General features: G+C 38.9%; 1 protein-coding gene across 1 annotated transcript in view; it reads right to left on the bottom strand.

Annotated features, from left to right (window-relative positions):
* COL1A2 (collagen type I alpha 2 chain) overlaps positions 1-23,433 on the bottom strand; it is a 36,405-nt gene extending 12,972 nt beyond the window's left edge. Inside the window, exons 1-31 of the mRNA XM_040260442.1 lie at positions 23,223-23,433; positions 20,776-20,786; positions 20,176-20,190; positions 19,518-19,553; positions 18,209-18,301; positions 16,891-16,938; positions 13,820-13,864; positions 13,676-13,729; positions 13,530-13,583; positions 13,155-13,208; positions 12,681-12,734; positions 12,097-12,150; positions 10,522-10,566; positions 10,172-10,225; positions 10,027-10,071; positions 9,612-9,665; positions 8,911-9,009; positions 8,741-8,785; positions 8,542-8,640; positions 7,990-8,043; positions 7,731-7,838; positions 7,306-7,359; positions 7,106-7,204; positions 6,131-6,184; positions 5,583-5,681; positions 5,171-5,224; positions 4,417-4,470; positions 4,211-4,264; positions 3,656-3,709; positions 2,628-2,672; positions 1,185-1,283 (exon numbers count right to left, since the gene is read on the bottom strand). Coding sequence (XP_040116376.1) covers positions 1,185-1,283; positions 2,628-2,672; positions 3,656-3,709; positions 4,211-4,264; positions 4,417-4,470; positions 5,171-5,224; positions 5,583-5,681; positions 6,131-6,184; positions 7,106-7,204; positions 7,306-7,359; positions 7,731-7,838; positions 7,990-8,043; positions 8,542-8,640; positions 8,741-8,785; positions 8,911-9,009; positions 9,612-9,665; positions 10,027-10,071; positions 10,172-10,225; positions 10,522-10,566; positions 12,097-12,150; positions 12,681-12,734; positions 13,155-13,208; positions 13,530-13,583; positions 13,676-13,729; positions 13,820-13,864; positions 16,891-16,938; positions 18,209-18,301; positions 19,518-19,553; positions 20,176-20,190; positions 20,776-20,786; positions 23,223-23,292 — 1,857 coding nt within the window. The 5' untranslated portion in view covers positions 23,293-23,433. The remainder of the gene's footprint in view (positions 1-1,184; positions 1,284-2,627; positions 2,673-3,655; positions 3,710-4,210; positions 4,265-4,416; positions 4,471-5,170; positions 5,225-5,582; positions 5,682-6,130; positions 6,185-7,105; positions 7,205-7,305; positions 7,360-7,730; positions 7,839-7,989; positions 8,044-8,541; positions 8,641-8,740; positions 8,786-8,910; positions 9,010-9,611; positions 9,666-10,026; positions 10,072-10,171; positions 10,226-10,521; positions 10,567-12,096; positions 12,151-12,680; positions 12,735-13,154; positions 13,209-13,529; positions 13,584-13,675; positions 13,730-13,819; positions 13,865-16,890; positions 16,939-18,208; positions 18,302-19,517; positions 19,554-20,175; positions 20,191-20,775; positions 20,787-23,222) is intronic.
* Positions 23,434-23,732: the final 299 nt, after the last annotated feature.

The raw sequence follows: 23,732 nt of genomic DNA, 5'->3' as shown, positions 1-23,732 counted from the left end.
CTTGAATCAAACACATGCGAAATCAATTATTTCTGTGGTAAAAAGAAGAAAGTGGAGAGAGGAACTCTTGAAGGGTTCCAATTGATACATTTAATGGATAGCATTCTCTCCTGCGTAGAGAGACACAAAGGAGGTCTACGGAAGGAAAGAGGGAGGCTCTAAGTGAGGGAGACGCTGCTAACGACCCGGGACTAAAGAGAAGTGGGAGGTGGGAATGGGTGCCGCCAAGTTTTCTATAACCTGCTCTTAAAGGCAGGCAGGCCTGCAGGAGAAGAGAGGACCGACAATGGAAAGCAGAAAGTGAAGAATGTGTGCCCACAAACATGTTTCAAGGTGAAGTCTCTCAGCCTAGACAGGAAATGTGGAGAGACCTCATCAACCAGGGAGATGTTTACATTTTAATCTCCTTAAGAGTGGAGACTATAGCTTCCATTTTTCTATAACGCCTTACAATTCCACGTACTTAAAACCTGTTGACTGGCTTCCAACATAAAACCCTTTGAAAGTACTTTCTCAGAGAACCAATATTTCCATTCTTCCTTCCTCTCGCCCTCTTACCTTATTGTTATTTTTTCCAATATCCTTCCATATACCAAAATAGCTTTTTATAGTGACTCTTTACCCCTTAAAGGTAAGAATCAGAAGTAGTATAAATTGCCTTCTCTTTACTGCGGTTGAAGTAATCTGTTTTTCAGAAATGTATAATTCCATCTATTTTAAGATCTAAATCACAGGTTCTATTTTGAAACATAAGTTTTCAGGCTTAGGTTTTGGAGATGAAAGTACTGTCCAGTTAGTTTTTATCATCATAAATTCTCTTATTAAAATTTAGTTACTTTTTAAAATTTTACTCCAGGATGTTGGGAAAGTAAAATTTCATTCTCTAAAAATTGTGTCCAGATATATACGGTGTTTCTAGATTAAGACAAAAGTATGAATAGTGTAATGAGAAAAGAGTAAAACCCATACTAATTCATTTATGTGTGTAGAACACCGGGGTTTTGCTTCCTTTGGAATAATTTGGGTCTACTAGAATCAGACTGTTATTTACTGAGGTGGAAATCATTACTGTACTGAAAGTAAATTTTAAAAATCTGAGAAATAATTCATTTACTACTCTAAAGGATTTTACTTATTCTAGAGCATACTGGGCCAAACCAGCAATATAGAATATCACATTTTACCTTGTTCCCATCAGGCCCTGGGGGTCCAGAAGGACCTCGGCTTCCAATAGGCCCAGTAGGCCCAGCAGCACCACTTTCACCTGGGGGCCCACGCTCCCCCTGTGGGAAGGAATCAGAAGAAGTGTTGTGCTGTTCATCATTTTCCGAGATATCATGTTATACATCAGAGTTCATGCTTGTTTAGCTTCTGAATCCCAGCTCTCCATTTACAAGCAAATTACAATTACTTTCCCATAATTTCTCTACTAGTAAAACAAAAGGATGGGATGAGATAATCTCTAAGGTTTTATTCAGTTCTAGTGGTCTGTGGCTACAAAGTCAAAATCTGTTGCCTCTCGGGTATAATGTTCAACTTTTAGAATTCATTTCCTCTTTTCGGTCTTTTTCTGTGATATTAATAATTCCATAGGTAAAAACAGATGCCAGTTATACACAGTATTCAAAGGGAAACATTGTATCATTTTCAGTGAAAAGCAATACCAGGTGTAAATAAGGTTATATATCCTCATATCTATGTTCTCTTTTTACAATTGCACACAATAGGGATGTAACAGGTGTAAATATATATATATATATGTGTGTGTGTGTGTGTGTGTATATATAAAACAAAATATATATATGAAATGTGTATATTTGTATATATGTCTATTTATACCTATCTAAACACATCCCAATTTGCATGTAAGTATCACTACAACATAGTATTCTATGCTTCAGAATATTTAACATGTAAGTCCACACTGTAACTGCTTCAAAGACCCTTGTTACAATTTGGTTCTATGGTCCTGAAGAAGTGAAGTTGCTCAGTCCTGTGTGACTCTTTGCAATCCCATGGACAGTAACTTAGCAGGATCCTCCGTTCATGGAATTTTCCAGGCAAGAGGACTGGAGTGGCTTGCCATTTCATTCTCCAGGGGATCTTCCCAATGGTCTTATATCACTACATTTATGTGGGCATCCCAGCTCTATGGTAACTAGCTACATAACAGGATACTATAGGGGCCAACTAATCTTTCCAGTTAGTCTAATGACCACAGACAAATTGTATAAATTTATTTAATTTTTTAAATAAGAGTAGGCTCATGATTTCAGATTTTAGGTTTTGAGTACCAACAGGCATTGGAAAAATTGACTTTAAATCTTAATAGGATATTACTTTTCCTTAGCTCAGGTCAAGTCACTGTCATATAAACATATCTCACATGTATGTATAAGTCACTGAATATAACACATATATTAGTTCACTTATGTTTTTTATACCTTGTAGATTTTTAGTAAGAAATATGAGCAATTAGATACAAAAGTCTATTATCAATTTAGAAATCTATTTGACTACAGAAGAGTATCAGAAATTTGTTGTTACAAGGTCATCAGTAGTTTTTAGAAGAAAGCACAATATTTGTTTTAAAAATATTGTCAGGAGTTTATGAAAGTAATACTTACTCTTGCACCAGCAGGGCCAGGGAGACCAAATTCACCAGGGATACCCTAGGCAAAACATGGGAATAAATAAAGTATGACATTTACGTATTTTCTCTAGATCCGCTTATGTTTACGATGTTTAGAAAATTTTTGAAAGAGTAAAATAAAGCCAAATGGGCTCTGCCTCCGTGAGTGTATAAGTACACAGGCTATTAGGAACAAGAAAACTTTCAGTGGTGTATGGAAAGATAAAAAAAAAAAGTGAGAATTCCACTGATATGAAAGATAGATCTCCCCTAGAACCTGGTAGCAGAAAATTTTAGTTTCTCATTATTTAGCGTATTGCTTTTTTAAAGGTGACAAAAGACTCTTCTCCTTTGATAATATAATAAATAATGATGATGAACAGTATCAGACATTGCCTATTTTTAGTTATATAACAGACTGCTCTCTTAATAGAAACAATCATATTCTGCCCATTACCTAGTTAATTGTATACCCAAGTGTATCTCCTTTATTACTGACCAGCTGTCTCCTTAATGTGCCCCACTGTTGACAAAGGAGAACAGGCCACAGAATGTAACTGAATTGAAGCACATTCATCACAATTAGAGATAAAATGACTCAGAGCTCATGCCCTGATTGTGAATAGCGGTGTCGTGTCTGAATGCCAAGAAAAACATTAAAAGCAATTTTTCAGGGCCTAGTTTGATGGAAAATCAGTGCATTCACTTCTTTTCTGTGGAGAGGGAAATACTCTGTATTTTAACATTACCAAGAACAATACAAAAAAGTAAGGCTATTAAATGGAATGTTCATGATATATTTCACTTCCATAATGTGATGTTTCATTCAATCCTTAAAACAAAGTAATTTGAATGAAAATGAGTAACTTGGCTCATTCTCTCCAACAGTACCAACATACGTGGAATACTATCATTAACGCATGAAATATGAAGTTTCCTTTTGTATAATTGTACTGCAGTAGGATATTAAACAGAGAAAAATTCCCAAGTTTAGGTAAATTTATGATCACTTGTTTTACTCACCCTTTCTCCTGGTTTGCCAGCTTCACCAGCTGTGCCTGCAGGGCCAGGCAGACCCTAGATGAAAAAATTACAAACCTTCATCTTTATGACTATATTTGGGGGTTTTTCTAATAATTGGTTTTTGGGGGAACTATCTAATATCAATATGATCACTAACCACTGTGGGTTATGAAGGACTTATAGAAAAGTTTGCCTTGAAAAATATGTACTCTTCTTTGCTTCAGTTCTTTTTAAAAACTTTTAATTGGAGAATATTTGCTTTACAATGCTGTGTTGGTTCCTGCCAATATTGTAAATCAGCCATAAGTATACATAAGTCTTCTCCCCCTTGAGCCACCCTGCCTCTCCCACCCCAATCCCACCCCTCTAGGTCATGACAGAGCACTAGGCTGGGGGCCCCTGTGTTACATAGCAGCTTCTCACTCGCTATCTATTTGCTTCAGTTCTGAAATCATGTTCTGTGTGGTGGGGGAGAATGGTATAGTGATTTACAACTGGACAGTCTGACCAAAGTAATCATACGGACCCCGAGTCTGTGTGTTTTAGCTGACTTACCTGGAAGCCTGGAGGACCAGCAGGACCTTGTTCACCCTTTCCACCTTGGACACCCTGAAAGTGATAGGAAAGATCACATAGAGACATATGCCACTCTTGCTTTCTAGCTACATAACTTTCAGATTGGAGGAAAAACAGAAATGGCCACATTTGTGGGATTAGATTCATTTTAGGGCAGAATAGGACAAGAGTGGGAGAATACTCACCTGTAGTCCAGGGGGTCCCTGAGCACCATTGTTGCCATCAGGACCTGGAGCACCCTAAAATGTTTAGCAGAAAGGCTCAGTGTTAATCACTCCTGAGTCAGACAATGTAAGGTTCCCTAAAGCATGTGTGATTTCCTCAAAACAAAGCTTGACATTTTAGCATGAATTAAATATATTGTGGGTCCCCAACTGAAGCCCAAATACTGCCTACTGACTTTTTGATATGGCTTACGGGAAATCCATGGATGAAGGGCAACTTATGAAGGCCAGAGAATGCTACTAGCATATTCATAGCTTTTAAATCACAAAATGAGTTAAATAAAAGCCAAAAGCATCCATAAATATTTCTTAGTATACATTCTGATTTGTTCTATAGCTCACTGCCTTCTAAATGTGGTTAAAGAGAAAAGACATTTTTTGATTGTAAAAAGAACCTTGGGGGTACCATCGTAGAAAGAAAGTGATGGAACGATATGCAATGGCCTCAAAGATGTGTTGTTGTTGTTCAAGCGTGTCCGACTCTTCGTGACCCCACGGACTGCAGCACGCCAGGCCTCCCTGTCCTTCACTATCTCCTGGAGCTTGCTCAAACCCATGTCCACTGAGTCGGCGACGCCATCCAACCATCTCATCCTCTGTCGCCCCCCTTCTCCTCCTGCCTTCAATCTGTCCCACCATCAGGGTCTTTTCCAAGGAGCGTATCCTACGTGAATAAATACCACATGGATAAAGCCACACAGAAATGAGCACCTACCCGAGGGCCAGCAAGACCTGCATGACCTTTTTCACCAGCTTTGCCAGGATCACCCTATAATAAACATTTTAAAAACATACATTTAATGTCAAATTAACCATGACAATTCTGAAATACGGATGTCTTATTTTTTTTAAGCTTCCTCATCCTTGAGTTCTGTTATCTGAGGCATGACCCATTGTTGTGCAGCTCTAGATTACAACAAGGTCCACCTGTAAGCAACTCAGGATGTGAGTTTTCACAACGACATACTGGAGGCCAACTTTTAATGTGGTAAGTGGTAAATTGCAGTTTTCTTGTGTTGAAAGGGACCCCTTGAGGTAGAGGGGACTGATGCCAGAGAGAAATGAGAGTTTTGATGAAATGTGATGCAAAAAAGTGCTGAGGGAGAGGAGGTGGTGGTGATTCTTACAGTGGGGCCTTTGGGTCCAGGGAATCCAATGTTGCCAGGCTCTCCTCTTGCTCCAGCTGGGCCAATGGGTCCAGGTCTGCCATCAATACCAGGGAGACCCTGAAACCAGAGTTTATTTCATGTTCACTCAGCATCTATGGGATCTCACAACCTCAAGCTTGCGATTCTGCCATGGGGATAAAACAGAATCATCTTCTGAATGCATAGAACTTCTTCTAGAAGATGTCAGTAAGTTACGAATCCATTTTCCTTTTCTGAATAGGATGTCAGTACACACGCACCCAAGTCAATTTCATCTGTACACAATTCCTCCCTTCTCTCTTTTCCAAACCTTATCACCCTCTTCAATTTTCCCTGCCCTGTTTTTCTTTTTCCTTTTGCTTCTGTGCTCATTTGGCCTCTGTAATTACAATCTATTACTTTGCATTCCCAGATTTATGTGTGGCTGATACTTATTTTCAGTATAAACGTCTTCATGTGTAAATAAGCTACAGAATAGACTTGATAAGGGTGCAATAAGTGTCCTTGAAAATATAAGTGATACTTACCGCAGGACCTTCTTTACCAGCTGGGCCAATATTTCCAGGGGAACCTGGGAAACCCTGTAAAACAAATGAGGATGCCTTCCTATTGGCACTTTCACACATGTACTCAAGGTTCCAATGAATTGAAATGTCACAAAAGCACTTTTCTCCCAATTTTTGTTTGTTGCCTTAGGGCAAAAATTAGGGATATTAGCCCTAGCCAGGAGGTATGAGAAAGCTCTGAAAACTTTCTTCATTCTATTTTTAATGCCTTTCCTTTTATTGAATTTTACTGCAACTGACCCATTTAAAGATATCTCAAGAAACTGTTGAGCAATACTGTATGGGCAAAACATATATGTTTTTCTATCTTGTAACAGAAAAACAAATACTTTTAGTAAGCAGTTTTCGAAGTGGATTTTTTTTTATTGCTATGTTTGGCGTCTTTATTACTTATTTATGGTACAATTACAGTTGATACCCATCCATAAGAGATAATGGAGGCAAAAAATTACTCTATTGCTATGGATTAGAGTGTCTACAGCTCTAAAGGTCATTTCTCCATGGCCAGTGTGATGCTGAATACATTATAGCACTTTGTGATTGCTAGAAAAATGACTCACTTATGAATCTAATAAACTGATAATGTATAGTCCTAATACATTTTGTGAACACCTTATATAAAACTCACAAATTGAGATAAAAGATTCATGCTGATAGGAGAACCAACCTAATTTGGATATATTAAAATAAATATTTTCTTCCAAAAACCTCACAGCCATTGTATCAAGTAATAAATAGGACATTTATGGACTAACTAAATTCATCAAAATATCTACTGGGCTTTGATAAAGTTAAATTAAAAAGAGAATTGTCAGCAAGTTTACTAACAAATTAACTTTTGATTTTTTTTTTATTGTTGTCTTCAAATATTAATCATCCCTTTAAAAAAGGAAACAGTGCCAGGTGTGACTTTCTCAGAATTAATCTGAAACTTACTCGGGGTCCCATGAGGCCAGGCTCTCCAGGGCGACCAGAATCTCCATTGGGACCTCGCACCCCAGCAGGGCCAGTTGCACCACGGCTACCAGCAGGGCCCTATTTAAAAGAAGAGGGAGGGGAGCCTGTTAAAGCCAATGTCATACCCACCACCAGAGGCATCAAGTTCCTTTCCAGGATATGAATAATGGACATCTTACCATGACACCAGCTCTGCCGTCAGCTCCAGGTAGACCACGGGAGCCTGGATTTCCCTGGAACAAAGTACACAAAACACAGAAGAAAATCAGAGAAAATTCTTCCATCAGGTAGAGTAGAGTTTATTAAAACATGGCACACATGCAAGAAATCTTGATGCCCTTCAGCGGGGGATACGATAACAAACCAAGCCAAAAAACTTTCTCCAAACCCCAAAGGAATGTGTGGGAGAAGCATTCTGCAAAAGTAGGTCAACCCTGTTTCCAGACCAATTTTATAACATATCAAATTGAGAGTCAGTGATTTAAGACAGCAGATGGAAAGCAGATGCCTCCTTCATCTAGAAAATGCACTTGGTAATTCTAACCAATTCCCAATGAAGGCGTGCCTCTGGCATGTCTGGGTGTCAAGAGCGTTTGGAACCTACCCTCAGCCCAGGAGGTCCTGGGGGGCCAGCGGGTCCGATTTCTCCAGTGGAGCCTCTCTTTCCTTCTTCACCACTGGGGCCAGGAGGACCTGGCTGCCCAACAGCGCCCTATTTAATTAAAAAAAAAGGAAACGCAGGAAAATAAAAGTTGTCTTTACATCCAGCTAGAGAAAAGCAATAACTTAAAAAAAGTAGAAGTATTACTTTTTGGATTGAAACAGTAGTAATTCCATAAAACTGTGACTACAGAACTACTCACAGGCTCTCCCTTGTTGCCGCTCTCTCCTTTCGAACCAGCTGGGCCGGGCTCACCCTAGGGTCCAATACAAAACAGTGGTCAAATGACAGACATCTGTCACAATCCTCTCTGGGAGACAAACATCGGGGACTGTTCATGAGTCAAGGTAACGCGAGCTTTAGTTCTCTGTGAAATACGCTCAGTTCACATGTCAACGAGTACAGGGGAACAGTCTTGACTCGAAAGGATGAGACTGGTACAACAGACATGTGCCTCCCTGACCTCTGGGTGATGTTCCAGGAGAACAGGAAGGGTGGGTGTGTCTGTGTGTGTGTGTGTGTGTGTGTGTATGATAGAGAGAGAGGGGACACACAGTGTGTGTGTATGTGTGTGTGTGTGAGACAGAGGGGAAGACTGTATACATACAGGTGCCTGAACTTATAGTAAAAATACAAATCAAAAATGCTGGAGAGAAAGAGAATGATTAGATGGCAAGGGTAAGTCTAGACGGGGATGAAATGATGGTAGGGACGGCATTTGAAAATGAGGGGAGCATCAGCCACGACCACTTACAACAAGTCCTCTGGCGCCAGTAGCACCGGCAGCGCCAACAGGGCCAGGAATACCCCGGGGTCCAGGGAGGCCGGGAGCCCCAGCAACACCGGGAAGGCCCTGGAGAAGAAAGGCAGCAAGGTCCATCACGAGACAATGAGAGACAGCGCCCATTAAACACATTTAAAGCCACAGCGGCATAGTTTAGCCATATACTCACAGCAGCACCCTTAGCACCAGGAAGCCCATTGGCTCCGGGGTTGCCCTGTAAGGAAAAGGAAGGGAGAAGGATACGGTTCATAGGAGTATTTCTGTTCTTCTATGATCCTGCCTTCACTCCTTTCACTTCCTTCCTCCTGCTCAGCTAGATTAACGACAATGGCTACTTACAGGAGGTCCAACAGGGCCAGAAAGGCCTGGGAGACCCACTTCACCACGGGGACCTGCGGGACCAGCAGGGCCAGGGTTACCAACAGGTCCAAGTTCACCCTAAAAGCAGGAATAGACACCGAGGCATTAGTCAGCAGAAAATGAGACAGCATATCTCTGGTTTTAGGTCACCAAGTTTTATGAAATTTCTTCAGAATTGCAATAATTTCCCTCATGAGGTCTGGTACCACAGATAATTCCAAGAACTGAGGAGCCCGGCAGGCTATAGTCCATGGGGTCGTGAAGAGCTGGACACAACTGAGTGACTGAGGACGCGCCACAGTTGTGGGTTTGCATTTCTATTTTTCTGGTCCGGTTTGACCATCTCGGCTACCACTGCTATCTACATCTACGTCTGTCTCTCTTGGGAGAGACTCTGGATCTCAACTAGTCAGTTCCAGCTCGTCTGAGAGAGTACTCCAGAGGAGCCCCATGGAGTCAGTTTCCATGCTACCATCTTGATCTATGCCCACCGTGCTTAGGGTGCAGAGAGATAATCTATTTCAGGTTTAGAGAGAGAAAACCAGCTGTTCTGTACCCAGTTGGAAGGAAGGACCAATTAAGCTGCTGTTCTGTAACTGGCTACTTGCAAACATAGTCCCTTTCTTTCACATCACAATAAAAAGTGTTCAAGTAATGACAGTGGTCACCGGCGTTCTTACCTTGGGGCCAGGAGCACCTGGGAAGCCTGGAGGGCCGGCAGACCCAATGGGACCCTGAAATCACAGGAGAAGGTAGTGAGAAGTTTCCTCCCAGTAAATTCACAAAACAGTAACAGAAGACTGAAGCGGCTTAGAGTGGTGTGGTCACAGTTAATGTTGGCCAAGAGAAAACTGACAGCTAGTTTGTCGTCAATGGTATATTATCAGAGGGAAGACATTCCAGGAATCCCAAGTGAGGTAGATTTTATTTTACATATCAATTACAAGCCTCGAGGATAGTAGTTCTTATAAACAGACCCTTCAGAGAACATTTGGCAAGGTGTCTAAAATGGCATTATTTCACAAGGAATTAATAAAGAAGAGAGCTCCATCCCACACTCCCAATCCTTCCAAATTCTTCAGTGTCACAACTTACAGCAGGGCCCACAGGACCCACACTTCCATCACTTCCACGGGCACCCTATGAAGAAAAGAGGAAAAAAAGTCAAGTGCAAAGTTAAATGGCATATATTAGAAGCTTTTAAAAAAGAATAAAAAAGAACCAAACTGGAAGCACTCACAGCTGGGCCAGGGGCACCAACACGTCCTCTCTCACCAGGAAGACCGCGGGCTCCCTAGAAGCAGAAATATTTCCAATGAAATCCAGAATTGCTAATTCAAGGAAAAATCACAGGCATCATTTGCTTTTTTCCAATTTCTAACATATGCAAGAATTCACTGGAAATAAATAGGTCTTGTTCTAATTCCAACTAAAAGGTAACGGATTTCAATTAACTAGGCAGAAGGCTATTAGAAAAATATCAAAGACTACAATGCCAAGGGAAATGGTAATTAGCAAAAACATTAAAGAAGTTCCACCTTGCAAAGAGTGTACACACTTTTTACTTACGGTAAAGTAATCAATACTTACCGTTTGACCTGGAGTTCCATTTTCACCAGGGGCACCAGGTTCACCCTACATGGAAAAGGAGGATTGAGTTTTTATTCATTATATATATATATATATATATATATATTACTTTTTTCTGATTGGGTAATTTTTACACTGTCATTTCAGTTTCAACCATTCATGTATTCATGTAATATTTCTTACATAGATTGTTTCTCAATTATGCTGACCACGTAAATTTTAAAAATGTATACAATATGGGTTTTTATTTAGATAATATAATATACCACAGTATTAGGGAGATGTGGTCACATGTTATTTACCCTTTCCCCAGTTTTCCCTTTAGATTTTGGATATCATTTAGACGAGGCTTATGTATTAGGAACGATAACATAAAAAGAGACAATAGGATAAATTGCTTGCAACATATTTACCCTCTTTAAAGTTATTTTGAACATAGTACTTTTACTTTTATAAAATATGCAGGAAAATTCGAAGTTTCCTAATATTTTATAGAGCTGTATTATTTCCAAGCTACCTTCTTGAGTAAAAACCGTGGTGATGGTGGTGGTAGTGGTAATTTAATACTATGGCACGTGAAAAGGAACTTTCCTTCAAGATAATCTAATTTAGATATAGCAGAAACCTGGTCTGTGAGACCACTTAAGATGCTTCATTTCTAGGATTTTTATCTGAAGTGTATTCTTTGTGAGCGAGCCCTAGAGTGGGAGTCAGGAATTCTAGCCTGTGCCCTCCTACTGGATGTGTGGCTTTGGGCAAGTCACTCACTCTCTTTAGGCCTCAGTTTCCCGCATCTGCAAAAGGAGAGAGCCTCCAAGGATCCTTGCAGCCCTAGCATTTGATGGTGCTGTGATTAGTAGTCTGAGCTATTATCTTAGGCTCCAGGGAGGGGAAGTTTGACCTTATCCATTTGTGTGGCAGCTGCAAAGTTAGAACATAGTCTCCATATTCATGTTCATTTCTGGTCCCACTAGTATTCGTTACTCATTAATTTGTAATTACGTTGGTATTCACTTTAATATCACATTATCTCCTTAATAGAAGAGAGAACATTTTATAGTTGAAAACGCTGTCAGAGAAGAGCCGGGCCAAGAGATAACACACTTCTGAGACTTTAATTACCTAATTAAAATTTTTTTGAGTGTGCACAGATAAATCACAGGAAAGAGGTTGAAAAGTGTATTGTGACATGAATGTACCTATCTAATTAGTGCATGGCAAAGGGGAATTTACAGTTTAAAATAACATAGTGTTCTAATATCTGATTATATGTTTATTTACTTTTATTTTGGCTGCAGAGAACCACTGAAATTACAGGAGGAAAGGAAATGGAGGAAGAAACTATTGACATTATTTTTATCTTAATCATTTAATAGGTATTAAATTTAATGAATATCATCAATAATTGGCCTTTTGTTATAGAATCCCATAGTCCTGACCATTGAGGGATTTAAAGTATTGAGGAGGAAATCAGATATTCTTAAGAATATAAGTAGCCTTTAGTAAAACATATTTTTTGATGGTGATAGGAAATTACAATCGTTTTAAAAACAGGACTTCTGATTTAGTATTTACCTTCACACCTGGAGCACCAGGCTGTCCCTTCAATCCATCCAGACCGTTGTGACCCTGAAAGGCAAACCCTCATTATTAAAATGCTATTCCATTACAGTGATCAGTCAACTCAAACATCTTTTATCTTCGCAGTTACTGTTTCTCTAAGAACCTTGTGACTGCTTCGGGAGAATATGACGTCCCAGTGCCCCAGCCCCTGACAAACTCCCTCTGTTGCCCTAGGTAAGTCACTAAACCTCCCTCACTTGAAAGAGAAACATAAAGAACTAGATGCTCTCTCACGTACTTTCCATCATTAATAATTGTATGATCTTCAGACGGCTTTAAATACCTCTTAAGTTGCACCCATTTTATACAGTTTTCTCTGTAGGATCCTCATTTCTTGGAAGCTATGAACAGACTTAAAAAAAAAAAAGCTACATTCCACTTTACTTTCTGGCCACCTTACTCTTTAACTCTCTCTCCACTTGGGCAAATTCCAGGAATTTGGAACCAATATGTGTTATCCAGAAGTTTAAAGGTACCTGAGGGGTTTACTAAAAGTAATCAACATTTTCTCTTTTGTGGGTAAAGAAGGTGCTCACCCTAATGCCCTTGAAGCCAGGGAGTCCAGGAGTTCCAGGAAAGCCACGAGCACCCTAAAAAGAAACACAGATGACAGATGACATTTTTATCCTAAACAAAAAGATCCTGATTTCTTCCCTCCAAAGTGTTTCTTCTCATCAAAGTCCAAGCTTGGAATCAAAGACTAGCATATATGTAAGCACAGAGAGGTGATTAAGATGCTATAATTTGAGTAACCAATCCTATGATACTCTTAGAACCCACAATTTAGTTGTTTACAGTAGGCTTACTATCATTAATGTTACATTATTAGCATTAATAAAAACTATGCATTCTTAACTAGGCTCCTTTATTTGTTGGATGCCCCCAGTGAGTGTCAGAAGTATGGCGTCTACATTGCCACTTAGTCTGATTCTAGTTTTTGCAATTATTTTATACATGAGATACCTCTGATGTTTGGACTAAATGCTGTTATTAAAAAAAAAAAATCTTACCTGTGGTCCAACAACTCCTCTCTCACCAGGTCGTCCAGGTTTTCCAGGGTGACCCTAAAACATCAAAGCATCATAGGGTAAACCTTTTCTTAGTAAACTATCCGATCAAAGTGGGGACATCTTGGTTTTTACAGTAGGGGGAAAAAATGCATTATATAAAAATATGGATCCAGATACATATCTAATTAACAATGATATTTCCTTAAATACAAGAAAATTAATCATTATTTCACTAAAACATTATTTTCCATATGGGGAGAATTACATCAGGCATATTCAGCTTTTGGCAGAATACTTCATTTGAATCTAGAAATTCTATTTGAGGCAGGAGTATTTAAATGGTGCACTTGGAAATGCTTAAGAGTAAATACTTACATCCTCACCAGCCTTGCCAGGAGGGCCAGGTGGGCCACGAGCACCAGCAGGACCCTAGGAAAACAGAAGACCCCTCATTTTGTTAATGCTGTATTAATAAACCTTTTGAAAAAAAATACTTATCACACAGGGGGAAAAGTACTCACAGTCTGACCAGGTTCACCAGGCTCACCAGGAGGTCCCTGGAAACCTTGTGGGCCCTACAAGAAACACAGTAAGTAACAGTCCAAGCCTTTATTTAATTCTCTGTCGTCTTTACATAAGAGAGAGTACAGGCTCCTGGTACTTACAGGGGCTCCAGAGGCTCCAGGAGGGCCGCGAGGTCCCATCAGCCCCTGTGAAGAGGACAGACACAGTTAGCACTGGCAGGTCATCCTGGCCTTGGAGTGGGGTAGACAGGACTACCTCGGCAGTGCCACAGTCCATGATGCACTAATGAACAGAATTGTCCTGGCTTCATCTCATAAGGTTTTGTCCCTCCCAAGGAAGCATTTACTGACCCAAGTTTCTTCCACTGTTTCTCTGCCTTTGCTTTCACCTTTTCTCCCAACCCAGAACATAACTTGGTTAGATGGCGTGGCCATCGGTTCCTTAAATTCGTGTGCAATTGGGCAGATTGAGATTCTTCTAATGAAATGAAGTGACTCAGTCTTTGCATGGTACAGAATATACAACTACTGTGCATTCAGCCAGGGAAGCATTTCCATCTGGATTTCCTTGATCATATGTCATCTCCTCATATCATACCTAACGAAGAAACTGGTGTTTCTCTTTGCCACAAGGGGCATAAATTGCAAAAGATCGAAAGTCTTTCTTAATGATTAGAGGGAGGTTATAATCTTTTGTTTCATAGTCTTATGTTATAATCTTATGGCTCCATTAAAGGCTATTAGTGGCTGCTGAAAATGTCAAACCAAAGTGGATGTAGTAAGGGGTGAAGGAAAAATAAAATACTATTGAAAGTCCTATTATTGAAAATATGGCCCAAATGGCAGCAGACTGTTCTCCCCTTGATTCTTCATTCTGTAGCACACAGAGTCAGACCAAGTGTTGCTGGTTTGAGAGCTGCATACACCTGTGAGCCCCCTTTGCAAGGCCCATGCAATTTCTTCTGAAGGGGCCATGCCTCTAACGCTGAAAATACTGCACAAACAAGAGTCAGGTAATTTGTCTATGGGGACTCTGCAGTCAAGTCTGCCCCATATTAATGCCCAGAGTGAAACAATACAGATTTTATTAAAAGCACATCATTTTAATTATAAGAATTATGGTTTTTTTGGTTTTAGAAATTGCTTCCACGTTAAAAGAAAAACTGTCACTATTCAATCAAAATAATATTTTCAGGGGTACATTAAAAAATAATTTTCCTTGACACCATGAATTTTTAATTATATTTATTCATTTTTTTTCCATGTATTTGCAACAGTTTCACTTACATAAAAGATGGTTTATTTTGTGGAGGCTGTTGGGTAGAGGATGATTACTCATTAATTCAGAGAAGAACCCTTTGGGGTTTTATAGTTATTGATTTTCCAACATGGAAATTTATTTTAATGCTTTATTGCTGCCTATCTTGCCTGTGTGTGAAACAAATATCTGTTGATTATATATGTCTGTGAATGCCTGTCAATGTGCAAGCTTAAATTATATTTCACTGATATTTAAAAGTAAAACATAATGCTTTCTGCCCACCAGAAAGATGTTCCGAAGTCAGGGAAACTTGAAATCCATATTAACTTTCCAGACTTATGTAGGTTTTTTTTTTTTTTAATTAATGAGTTACTTTTTTTTTTTTTAGCTTCTTCTTGAGATATGGGTACTGCTTTTAATGTCCAGCATTAGCTGAAATGGCTAGTTTCAAATATCCAATATAAACAAAGCCAAGAGAAAATCTCTACTTCCTCATTTCAGCTATGAATGCTTTAAATTACCAGCAAAATCAGGAAATTGGAAATCATCAATTAAAGGCATATTACTTCTCAAGTGAGAGTTTTAATTTACAGAAAATATTGTCTTGCCCTTACAGTGTATTAGCTTATTGCGGACCATTAGCTACAGCAGAACATCTTTTGAAGACAGAGCACTGCATACGTTGTCCAGGTAAAATTTATATTTTAAGGACTATCTTAACTTTGGGCAGATAAATACTTTTGTTTGCAAATAATTAACTAAAAAATCACTGAATTGTGTGTGGATATGTACTAAACTGCAGCGTTTAATCAACTTAATGTTTTTACTTGTAGCAATTTTCCCCTCTATTTTATACACACGAGTATATATTTTGCATTTTCTTAGTTTTTTTCCCTAACAAAACTCACTAATGCTTGTGAGAAGGTTTACTTGTAAAAGATAGACTTTTATCACCACAGTCATATTCTCTCCTATACTGATTTATAATTAATCAGACTTTAAAAAGAATTTTTTATCAAAAATGGATAAAAAGAAACATTTCCTAAGTTATTAATTCCTTGAGAGATGGTGAAAATCTGTCATATTCACTGTTTGTATCCCAAAGGCATAATAGAGTTTGGGTCTCATCGAAGATAGCTGGTAAATACTTGTTGAATGAAGTAATGTTTTATTCAAGTACTAGATACATAAGCCATGATGTTGAATATCAGACATCTTGCCTGACATTCTGTCATTAACCACATGTACATGTCCTTGGGAAAGACCTTAAACTCTCTAAATAGAAAATGAGCTTCTTCGGTGACTCAGATGGTAAAGAATCTACTTGCAATGCGGGAGACCCGGGTTCTACCTCTTGATTGGAAAGATCCCCTGGAGAAGGGAATGGCAACCCACTCCAGTAATCATGTCTGGAGAATTCCACGGACAGAGGAGCCTGATGGGCCCCAGTCCGTTCGGTCACAAAGAGTCAGACACGCCTGAGTAACTAATACACACACACACAGAAAATGAATGGGCTAGACTAGAACTTGCTGATCTAGACTAGAACTTGCTGATCCTTTCCAGCAAGTTCATAGAACTTAATAGTTCTGGGTCTCTACTGGTTGCTTAAAATTCTATGCAATATTAAAGGGCATAAAAAAGTTAATTAGAGCGATCACTCTTCTAAATTAAATTGGTTTGCTTAAATTATGGTTACTATGTCCAGAGATTATTTCTTGGAAATAAATATCTGATCTATCATAAGGAGGCATGTTTGTAGAGAAAATGGAACCCCCTTACCTGAGCTTAGATTTTTATAGATTTGAATACAAAAATAGCTACTGCTTTTATCTGATCTGAGTACTATTAACCTAGGTAGCTAAATAAATGGCTATGTGAACTTTAAAAATAAAGTAAATTCCCTATTTAGTACTTTTTTGGCTAAGATAAAAATTGGAGATAAACATACCATTGGTCCAGGGCCACCTCCTTTTGCATCAAACTGAGCAGCAAAGTTCTAGATGGGAGAAAAAGAGAAAAAATATGTATATAAATAACTATTGGCCATATAGTTCATTTTTCTCATTCTATTTTTAAAGATTTTTCTGTTGATGTTTAAAAGGGAGCAGTATTTTTTACAGCATTCTCAATTTAGACTTCCCTACTGAGCTAAATTCCTAAAAAAATTCAAGAATTTAAAATTTAGGGCCACCCCTAGTTTGAAATAGGGAGCTTCCCTACTTATTTTGAAACTTTTCCTGCCCTGTTAACCCTCTCACTTCAGTCCCCACCCTCTACCTGTACATTGAGGAAGAGAGCTTTCTGAACTTTAAAAGTCAGTGGGAGCCCCTGATAAATTAAGCAGAAACCAAGAGAACAACTTTGCATTCCCACCTGTTGCCCTGTTCCTCTGGAACTACACTAAACGACTAAGGGATCTTTTTCTTGCTGTAGTTTCAAAAAGAGTATAAAGAGTATTCAAGTTTAGAGGAAAATTAAATTAAAATGCCCCTTGGAAGATTAAACTTTTAAAAAATAGTTCACAGTAATAGCTTTACTGTTAAAGATCTCTCTTATAGTGGTAGATCTATTAAAGAAGGTGCTTTTTAATGCACTCAGTAGATAAGCAATCATAATAAGATCTTTGGGGGAGAAAGGTCTTATTTTACTGGCATATAGTTGGGTATTAGAATCAGGCTTCTGATTCATAGTGCTAACCAATTAAGCAAATATGTTTTCCTTCCTGCAGTGAGGCCATTTGGCGCTCATACCATTGTTAAAGCATAAAGCTAAAAGAAGATATTAATGAAAAAGGGAAATGTACTTTTCTCAAATTAGTTTCAAGCAAATTAAACCCAAAATGGCTTTGAATGTTGGTTCTGCAGACTTCAAGCCAAGGAGAATAAAAAGAGTAGGATGTTTGTAAAATTGCTTAAGATCAGGGATTTCATTTATAATTCAATCTAATCAAACTTTTTAATAATGCAACGCCTCTTATTTGTGCCCCATTGATAAAAGATATTAAATTCCCAAATTAAATAATGGTCGCAAGGGCTGCAGCTACCTTCAGTGAACACAAATACCTGGCCTGTAATTGACAAGGGTGCACAAAGAGATCTGCCAAAGCAGAATCTTGAATGAAGACACCAAAGGAATGAAATAAAATACTATACTAATATCCAAATAGCAGACTCTTCCTCAAAACCACTAAAAATAAATTCCCCAATGAGTCTTCTTCCAATACAGGTATAAGAAACTGAAGTTAACGATACTTAAAGACACCTTACCCCGCCAAGACCAGGGGGGCCAGGTGGGCCAGGGGGACCAGGAGGGCCTGGGATGCCGTCATCACCATCTCTGCCTGGTGGGCCTGGTGGACCCTGTGATGGAAAAAGGGAATTACATTAGGGCTAGACAAACTCCATGGAGACCTGTACTTCAAAAAGGAGCCCTCAGAATCCATGTGACAAGATCGGAAGTTGGTCAGAAGGTACACGTGGTGTGGACGTTTAAACTGCCACATCCATCACTACTGATATGGGTCTGTTTTAGAAGGAGGTTTAGTAGCTGGTGTCCAAAGAAGACACAAGACAGGGTAGTTCCTCTTGGAAGAGGACTATGTCAGCCATTTGATACTGAAGCATAAAGGAGCTCCAGTATTCAAATAGAGCTAAAACTTATAGCTATAAATTCATATGGTTAGCAGTGCACAGTGATATACTATGTATGTGTGAAGTCGCTCAGTCGTATCCGACTCTTTGTGAGCCCATGGACTGTAGCCCGCCAGGTTCCTCTGTCCATAGGATTCTCCAGGCAAGAGAATACTGGACTGGGTTGCCATTTCCTTCTCCAGATATACTATGTATATTGACTGTCAATTTCTAATTGATGAATTTACTTAATTATTTTAGTATGTTATGTGTGAAAAGTAGATGAAATGACAATTAATAGTCATCACAGTGTAGAAAATCCTGCAGTTTTCCTACCATTAATACTATTTATGTTAAAGTAATCTACTGACATAATCCTACCTGTAATAAATTGCTTGAGTGGAATACATTTAAGTCTGCACTTCTCAATGGATACAAGGTATGGGTATTTATATATTGATATCACATAAATATAGCAAGGAGATCTAAGAATATCATGAAAAAAATGCAAGCCTAACTTATACATTTATTAATTTAAACAGAAACATGTTGTTGACTGCTGGTTCACTATTACATTCAGCCGACATTAGAGATCTTACTTGAAAAGTAAACAAAGCATGTTGAAAAAGGGAAGGGTCATGTTGTAGTGGGCAGGCACATCTCCCTATGTATGTGTTGGACATGTCACCTTAAAGCAAAGAAAGACCATGCAAAGAATATGGCTGTCTAGAATAGGTTTGCTTTCTTAAAGGATAATCTTGACCTAAAAATAATATTGATTATATAGAATCATGCTCATTGACTTTCTGTAAGGCATTATCTGCTTAAAAGGTAGGCAATTATCTGGATACGTAACATTTTTATAAATGGTCAGACTCCCATAGTTTCTAATATGTAGTTATTAAAATATGGGCCAAAGCTCTTTAATAGTTCAAAAATTACACACCCTTTCTCCGCGTGGTCCTCTATCTCCACTTGGGCCCTATAAGGAAGATACAAACAGCACAATAATAAATGTCTAAGCAATTTCTAGTGAATGAGCAAAGCATTCTTGATAATGATTAGTCAGGAGGCTGATCTAACCATAGTTATAAAAATAGCACAATACAATAGATAAAAGTATTTTGTTTTTATTATAATTACATATAATTTTGTTTTACACTGGGAGATTGAAGGCTATAGTCTCCAGCATTAGGGCCAATATTGTAACCACTCTTTTTAGAAAGCTAATTTCTGTGGATAAAATTATCATTTTGTAACATCAATAATAGCATATTTATACAGTTAAAGCTCTTTAAAATAAACTTTTGTCTACTACCTATAATTAATATAATAGTTCATCTCTAGAACAAAAATAAATCTTTTCTTTTTCTTTAGTATGTAAGTCACCAGTTGTATAATATAAATATAATTAGAGATGACTCTGGAAGATAATAAGGCTTTATCTTACATATCAAAGCTACTTCATTTTATGGTTTAGCTAATGCATATTCATATGCACAAAATCTTGACAAGGTATTTTCCTTCTGTAGTGTACCATAAGTTTAGTTAAACTCTAAGTTATCTCTGATCATTTCAGATACAGAGAAGTATTAGATTCTTACCTTTCTTGCAGTTGCCTAGAAGAGAATTAGTAAAAGATTATTATGAGGAAAACTGTATAAACTTTAAAATGGCTCCCATTTCCATGAAGTATACAAATATACTTACAAATTATACATACTGCACATTACTATTATCTTAATATTTCAAAGTACAATCTACATTTTACCAATAAAAAATATGAACAGATCTCAGATATATACTTATCCATAATTATACCTCAAATTCAGTTCATGAGCTAAGAATTTGCTCATAATAATCTCGCAGATGACTCCAGGGAGTGACAAAATTCTCTAGCTTGATGAAGTCTAGCTCCGGGGAACCTGGTACTAACACCCAACCTTCTACTGAATTATTTATTCTTCTTTTCTTATGGGTGTAGGTTTTAGGGTGGCCTTATTCAGTAGCCCCGCCCATTTTGGAAACTGGGGTGGGTACTTTCTAAGGCAACCAGAAAGGCTGGACTACCGTAACTCTTCATATTTTTGGAAATTCAGGTTGGTCAATACCAATATAGCTTCCTTTTCCTTCCCCAGAGACGACTACTGTGGCCAAGGTAATCAAAGTCTAAAATTAAAAATTCTAAAAATAATTTTACTTACCTCTTGTAAGGCTATAGAGAAAAGGGAAAAAAAGAAATAATTATTAGTATTATTTCACTGATCACCAGCAGTGATTAACAAATGGGTATACTTGTCTATAAAACTGACTTACTTAAGTAAAGGACCAGTTGTATTTTTTATTAAGAATATTCAATGACTTGGAAATTATGCAGGTCAAAATTATGGCAAGGATCAACAGGACTATTTGTTTTAAATATTAATATGTAAATATATTTTGAATTAAATTGTTAATTATTTACTATTTTATAAATGCTGTGAAACATTAATGTGTCTAAAGGATACTTGTAATATTTAGTAATTATGATGGTAAATTGCACAGTGACTCACTGAATGTGAGCAAAACCAGTAGATTGATGAGGAATAATTTGTAGTTTAGATAATTTTTGATACTTAAAAATTTAAAAGGGGGGAAATTTAGGAAACTACATTACCTAAAGCAGATTTTGTTTTTTTATATAACATTAACATTACAGTGTTTGTACCATTCTTAATGTCCTTTTTCAAAAGGACTAATTTGTGAATTAGTCACCATGAAAATGGATTCATCTGGACATCTGAAGTTTTGCTTTAAATAGGTTCACTTAAATTAGGTGAGGTCATTTTACCAACATATATCACTTTTGGCCCTGAGAAAGAATTGCTCTGTATAAATGGAAAAACTGCATTAAAGATCTAGAAAAATAATGGGAAAAATACACCAAAGTAGTATCCTCCCCCTTTGCCATAATTGCTCTAGGTCCTTAAAGACTGAATTCTGCTCCTACAGTATAAAAATTACAGGCTAACACAGGATATAAATGTGGCCAAGTTGGCAACAAAAGGAATCACCCCCAAAATCGCTTTAATTAGGTGGCCAAGAAGTGTGTCATTTGGAGTGAGGACATCTGTTGTAGCAGTCACAACTGAGGAGGGTGGACCACATCCAGCCCTGATATTTAAGGGCAATTTATGAGAATTACTTTTAAATTAGGAAAATGATATGTTTACTTCATTGTGTTCATCAGTAGGAAGAATAATTATGCCTGGGCTGGATTAACGGAAGTCCTCATGGTTTTGGAAATTTGCCTTCTAATTATTCAGACTGAGCCATTTTGAAGAATGTGTGTTGGGTAACTTCTATTCAGACTGGGGTTGGATATTGATCAGAAGTTGAATTGTCCTTTGTATCTTCAAACTTCCCTAGGTCTATTTTCATCTTTGGGAGAAGACCCTTTTCCCCCACCACCCTTAGATCTCATAAAAATGAATCTGGTAATGTGAATTTGTTCAATGCAATTATTCCTTAGCATTCACAGTGTGTATACTAAGAGTGGATGAAGGGAGAAAACACACACAAATGCTTCAGTAATGATGCAACAGTAGACACCGTGGCATATGGGTGGAGCCAAGTTTTAGAGTGTTGGGTGTGGCCAGATACCCAGTCGGGTCATAAAACCTACAGCTGGAAAGCAGCCTTGGAGTCCATCCAATTTCTATCCTGTGTTTTAGAAAAGGCTCAGTTTGACTCGCCCACAGTCACATGATAAATTATTGGCAGAGTCATGGGAAAAACCTGGGTCTCTTGAGACCCAGATCAGTGTTGATAATTTCCCAGCTTGCTAAGTTCAGAATGCCTATCACGGGGAACATGTTAAAGAGATAACGCTCAGGCTCAACAAAAGGCAGGGCAGATTTTAGCTAAATCATGTTACCATTTCCATGATCAGGTAATGAAATGAAAAGCTAATTACATTTCAGGAAGTATCCATTTTCCTTGCCGGGAAACACTGACTAGCTTTTGGGACTGGGTTCAACGAGAAATGCAGACATTCTCTGTATAACCCTGTGGAGTCTTTAAATGGGGATTGCACGAGCCTTAAGCCCTGGTCCCCTGTGCTCTCCTTGTCCTCCCTCCAGAGGGCGCCTCATGGTCACCATCATCCAGACCAGTCTTAAAACACCCAGAGAAGTCTTTAGGGCGTGAGGGTTTTTTTTTTTTGTTTTTTTTTTTAATAACTTAATTAAAAGGTTTTCTAAGCCAGGCCTCAGGTTTCGCAGAGGTGGGCATCAGGGCAGTTATGGGGCCTTTTAGGTGGAGGCCTTTGGCTTCCTTGGTCATGTCAGATAACATCTCATCCTTAAAGAAAAAGATTCTCTGCTCCCTTTGAGCTTCACTAGCTGGAGGATCCAGATGAAGTTCACAGCTTCAGTCCGAGTTAAGAGAAAAGTTCCCTAACTTTTGGCGAGAGTTGAGAGCCTCTTTGGATTTTCATTTCTACAGTATTTTCCACGTTTCTCCTATATGCCAGCGTTTCTCCACATGCCAGAGAGCCTGCCCTCCTAACTGTCCCTGAAACTTGGCGAGGTTTTCCATTTCAGACCAGGTTTTCCTGCCCACCCCTCTAACCTCTTCCCCAGACTGCCCGAAACAAGCTGAAGGCACTTACATTGGCATGTTGCTAGGCACGAAGTTACTGCAAGCAGCAACAAAGTCCGCGTATCCACAAAGCTGAGCATGTCTACCACTCAGACATGCAGACTCCTTGTGTCGCAGAGCCCCTGGGTCACCGGCGGAGGTATCACCTGGCGGGCGCAGGCATGCAGTCGTGGCCAGTACCTCCAACTTAGCCGAAACCTCCTGCCGCCTTGGTGCTAAAATAATAAAGCCCGGATCTGCCCTATTTATACGGCCCAAGTTTCTCCGGCCCGAGGGTGCCTCCAAAAGCGCTTCCACCAATGGGAGGGCTGGGGCTGGGGGCCCGGGCAGCCACAGCTGGGAGGAGACTGCGGGGGCGCCGAGGAGGGAGTGCAGCGGGGGGAGGGACGTGGCCACGGGGCTGGCTTCTTAAATTGGTTCCATTCTTTTTGAGGACGTGGACACTTTTGAGGCTTTCAAGGGGAAACTCTGACTCGCTGTCTGCATACCTCCGCCCTCCCCATCCCCCCTCGCCCCGGCC

This window comes from Oryx dammah, unplaced genomic scaffold (genome assembly GCF_014754425.2).
Source record: "Oryx dammah isolate SB20612 unplaced genomic scaffold, SCBI_Odam_1.1 HiC_scaffold_18, whole genome shotgun sequence".
Classification (NCBI taxonomy): Eukaryota; Metazoa; Chordata; class Mammalia; order Artiodactyla; family Bovidae; genus Oryx; species Oryx dammah.
The sequence above is the reverse complement of the archived record's forward strand: the minus strand, read 5'-3'. Positions and strand labels throughout refer to the sequence as shown.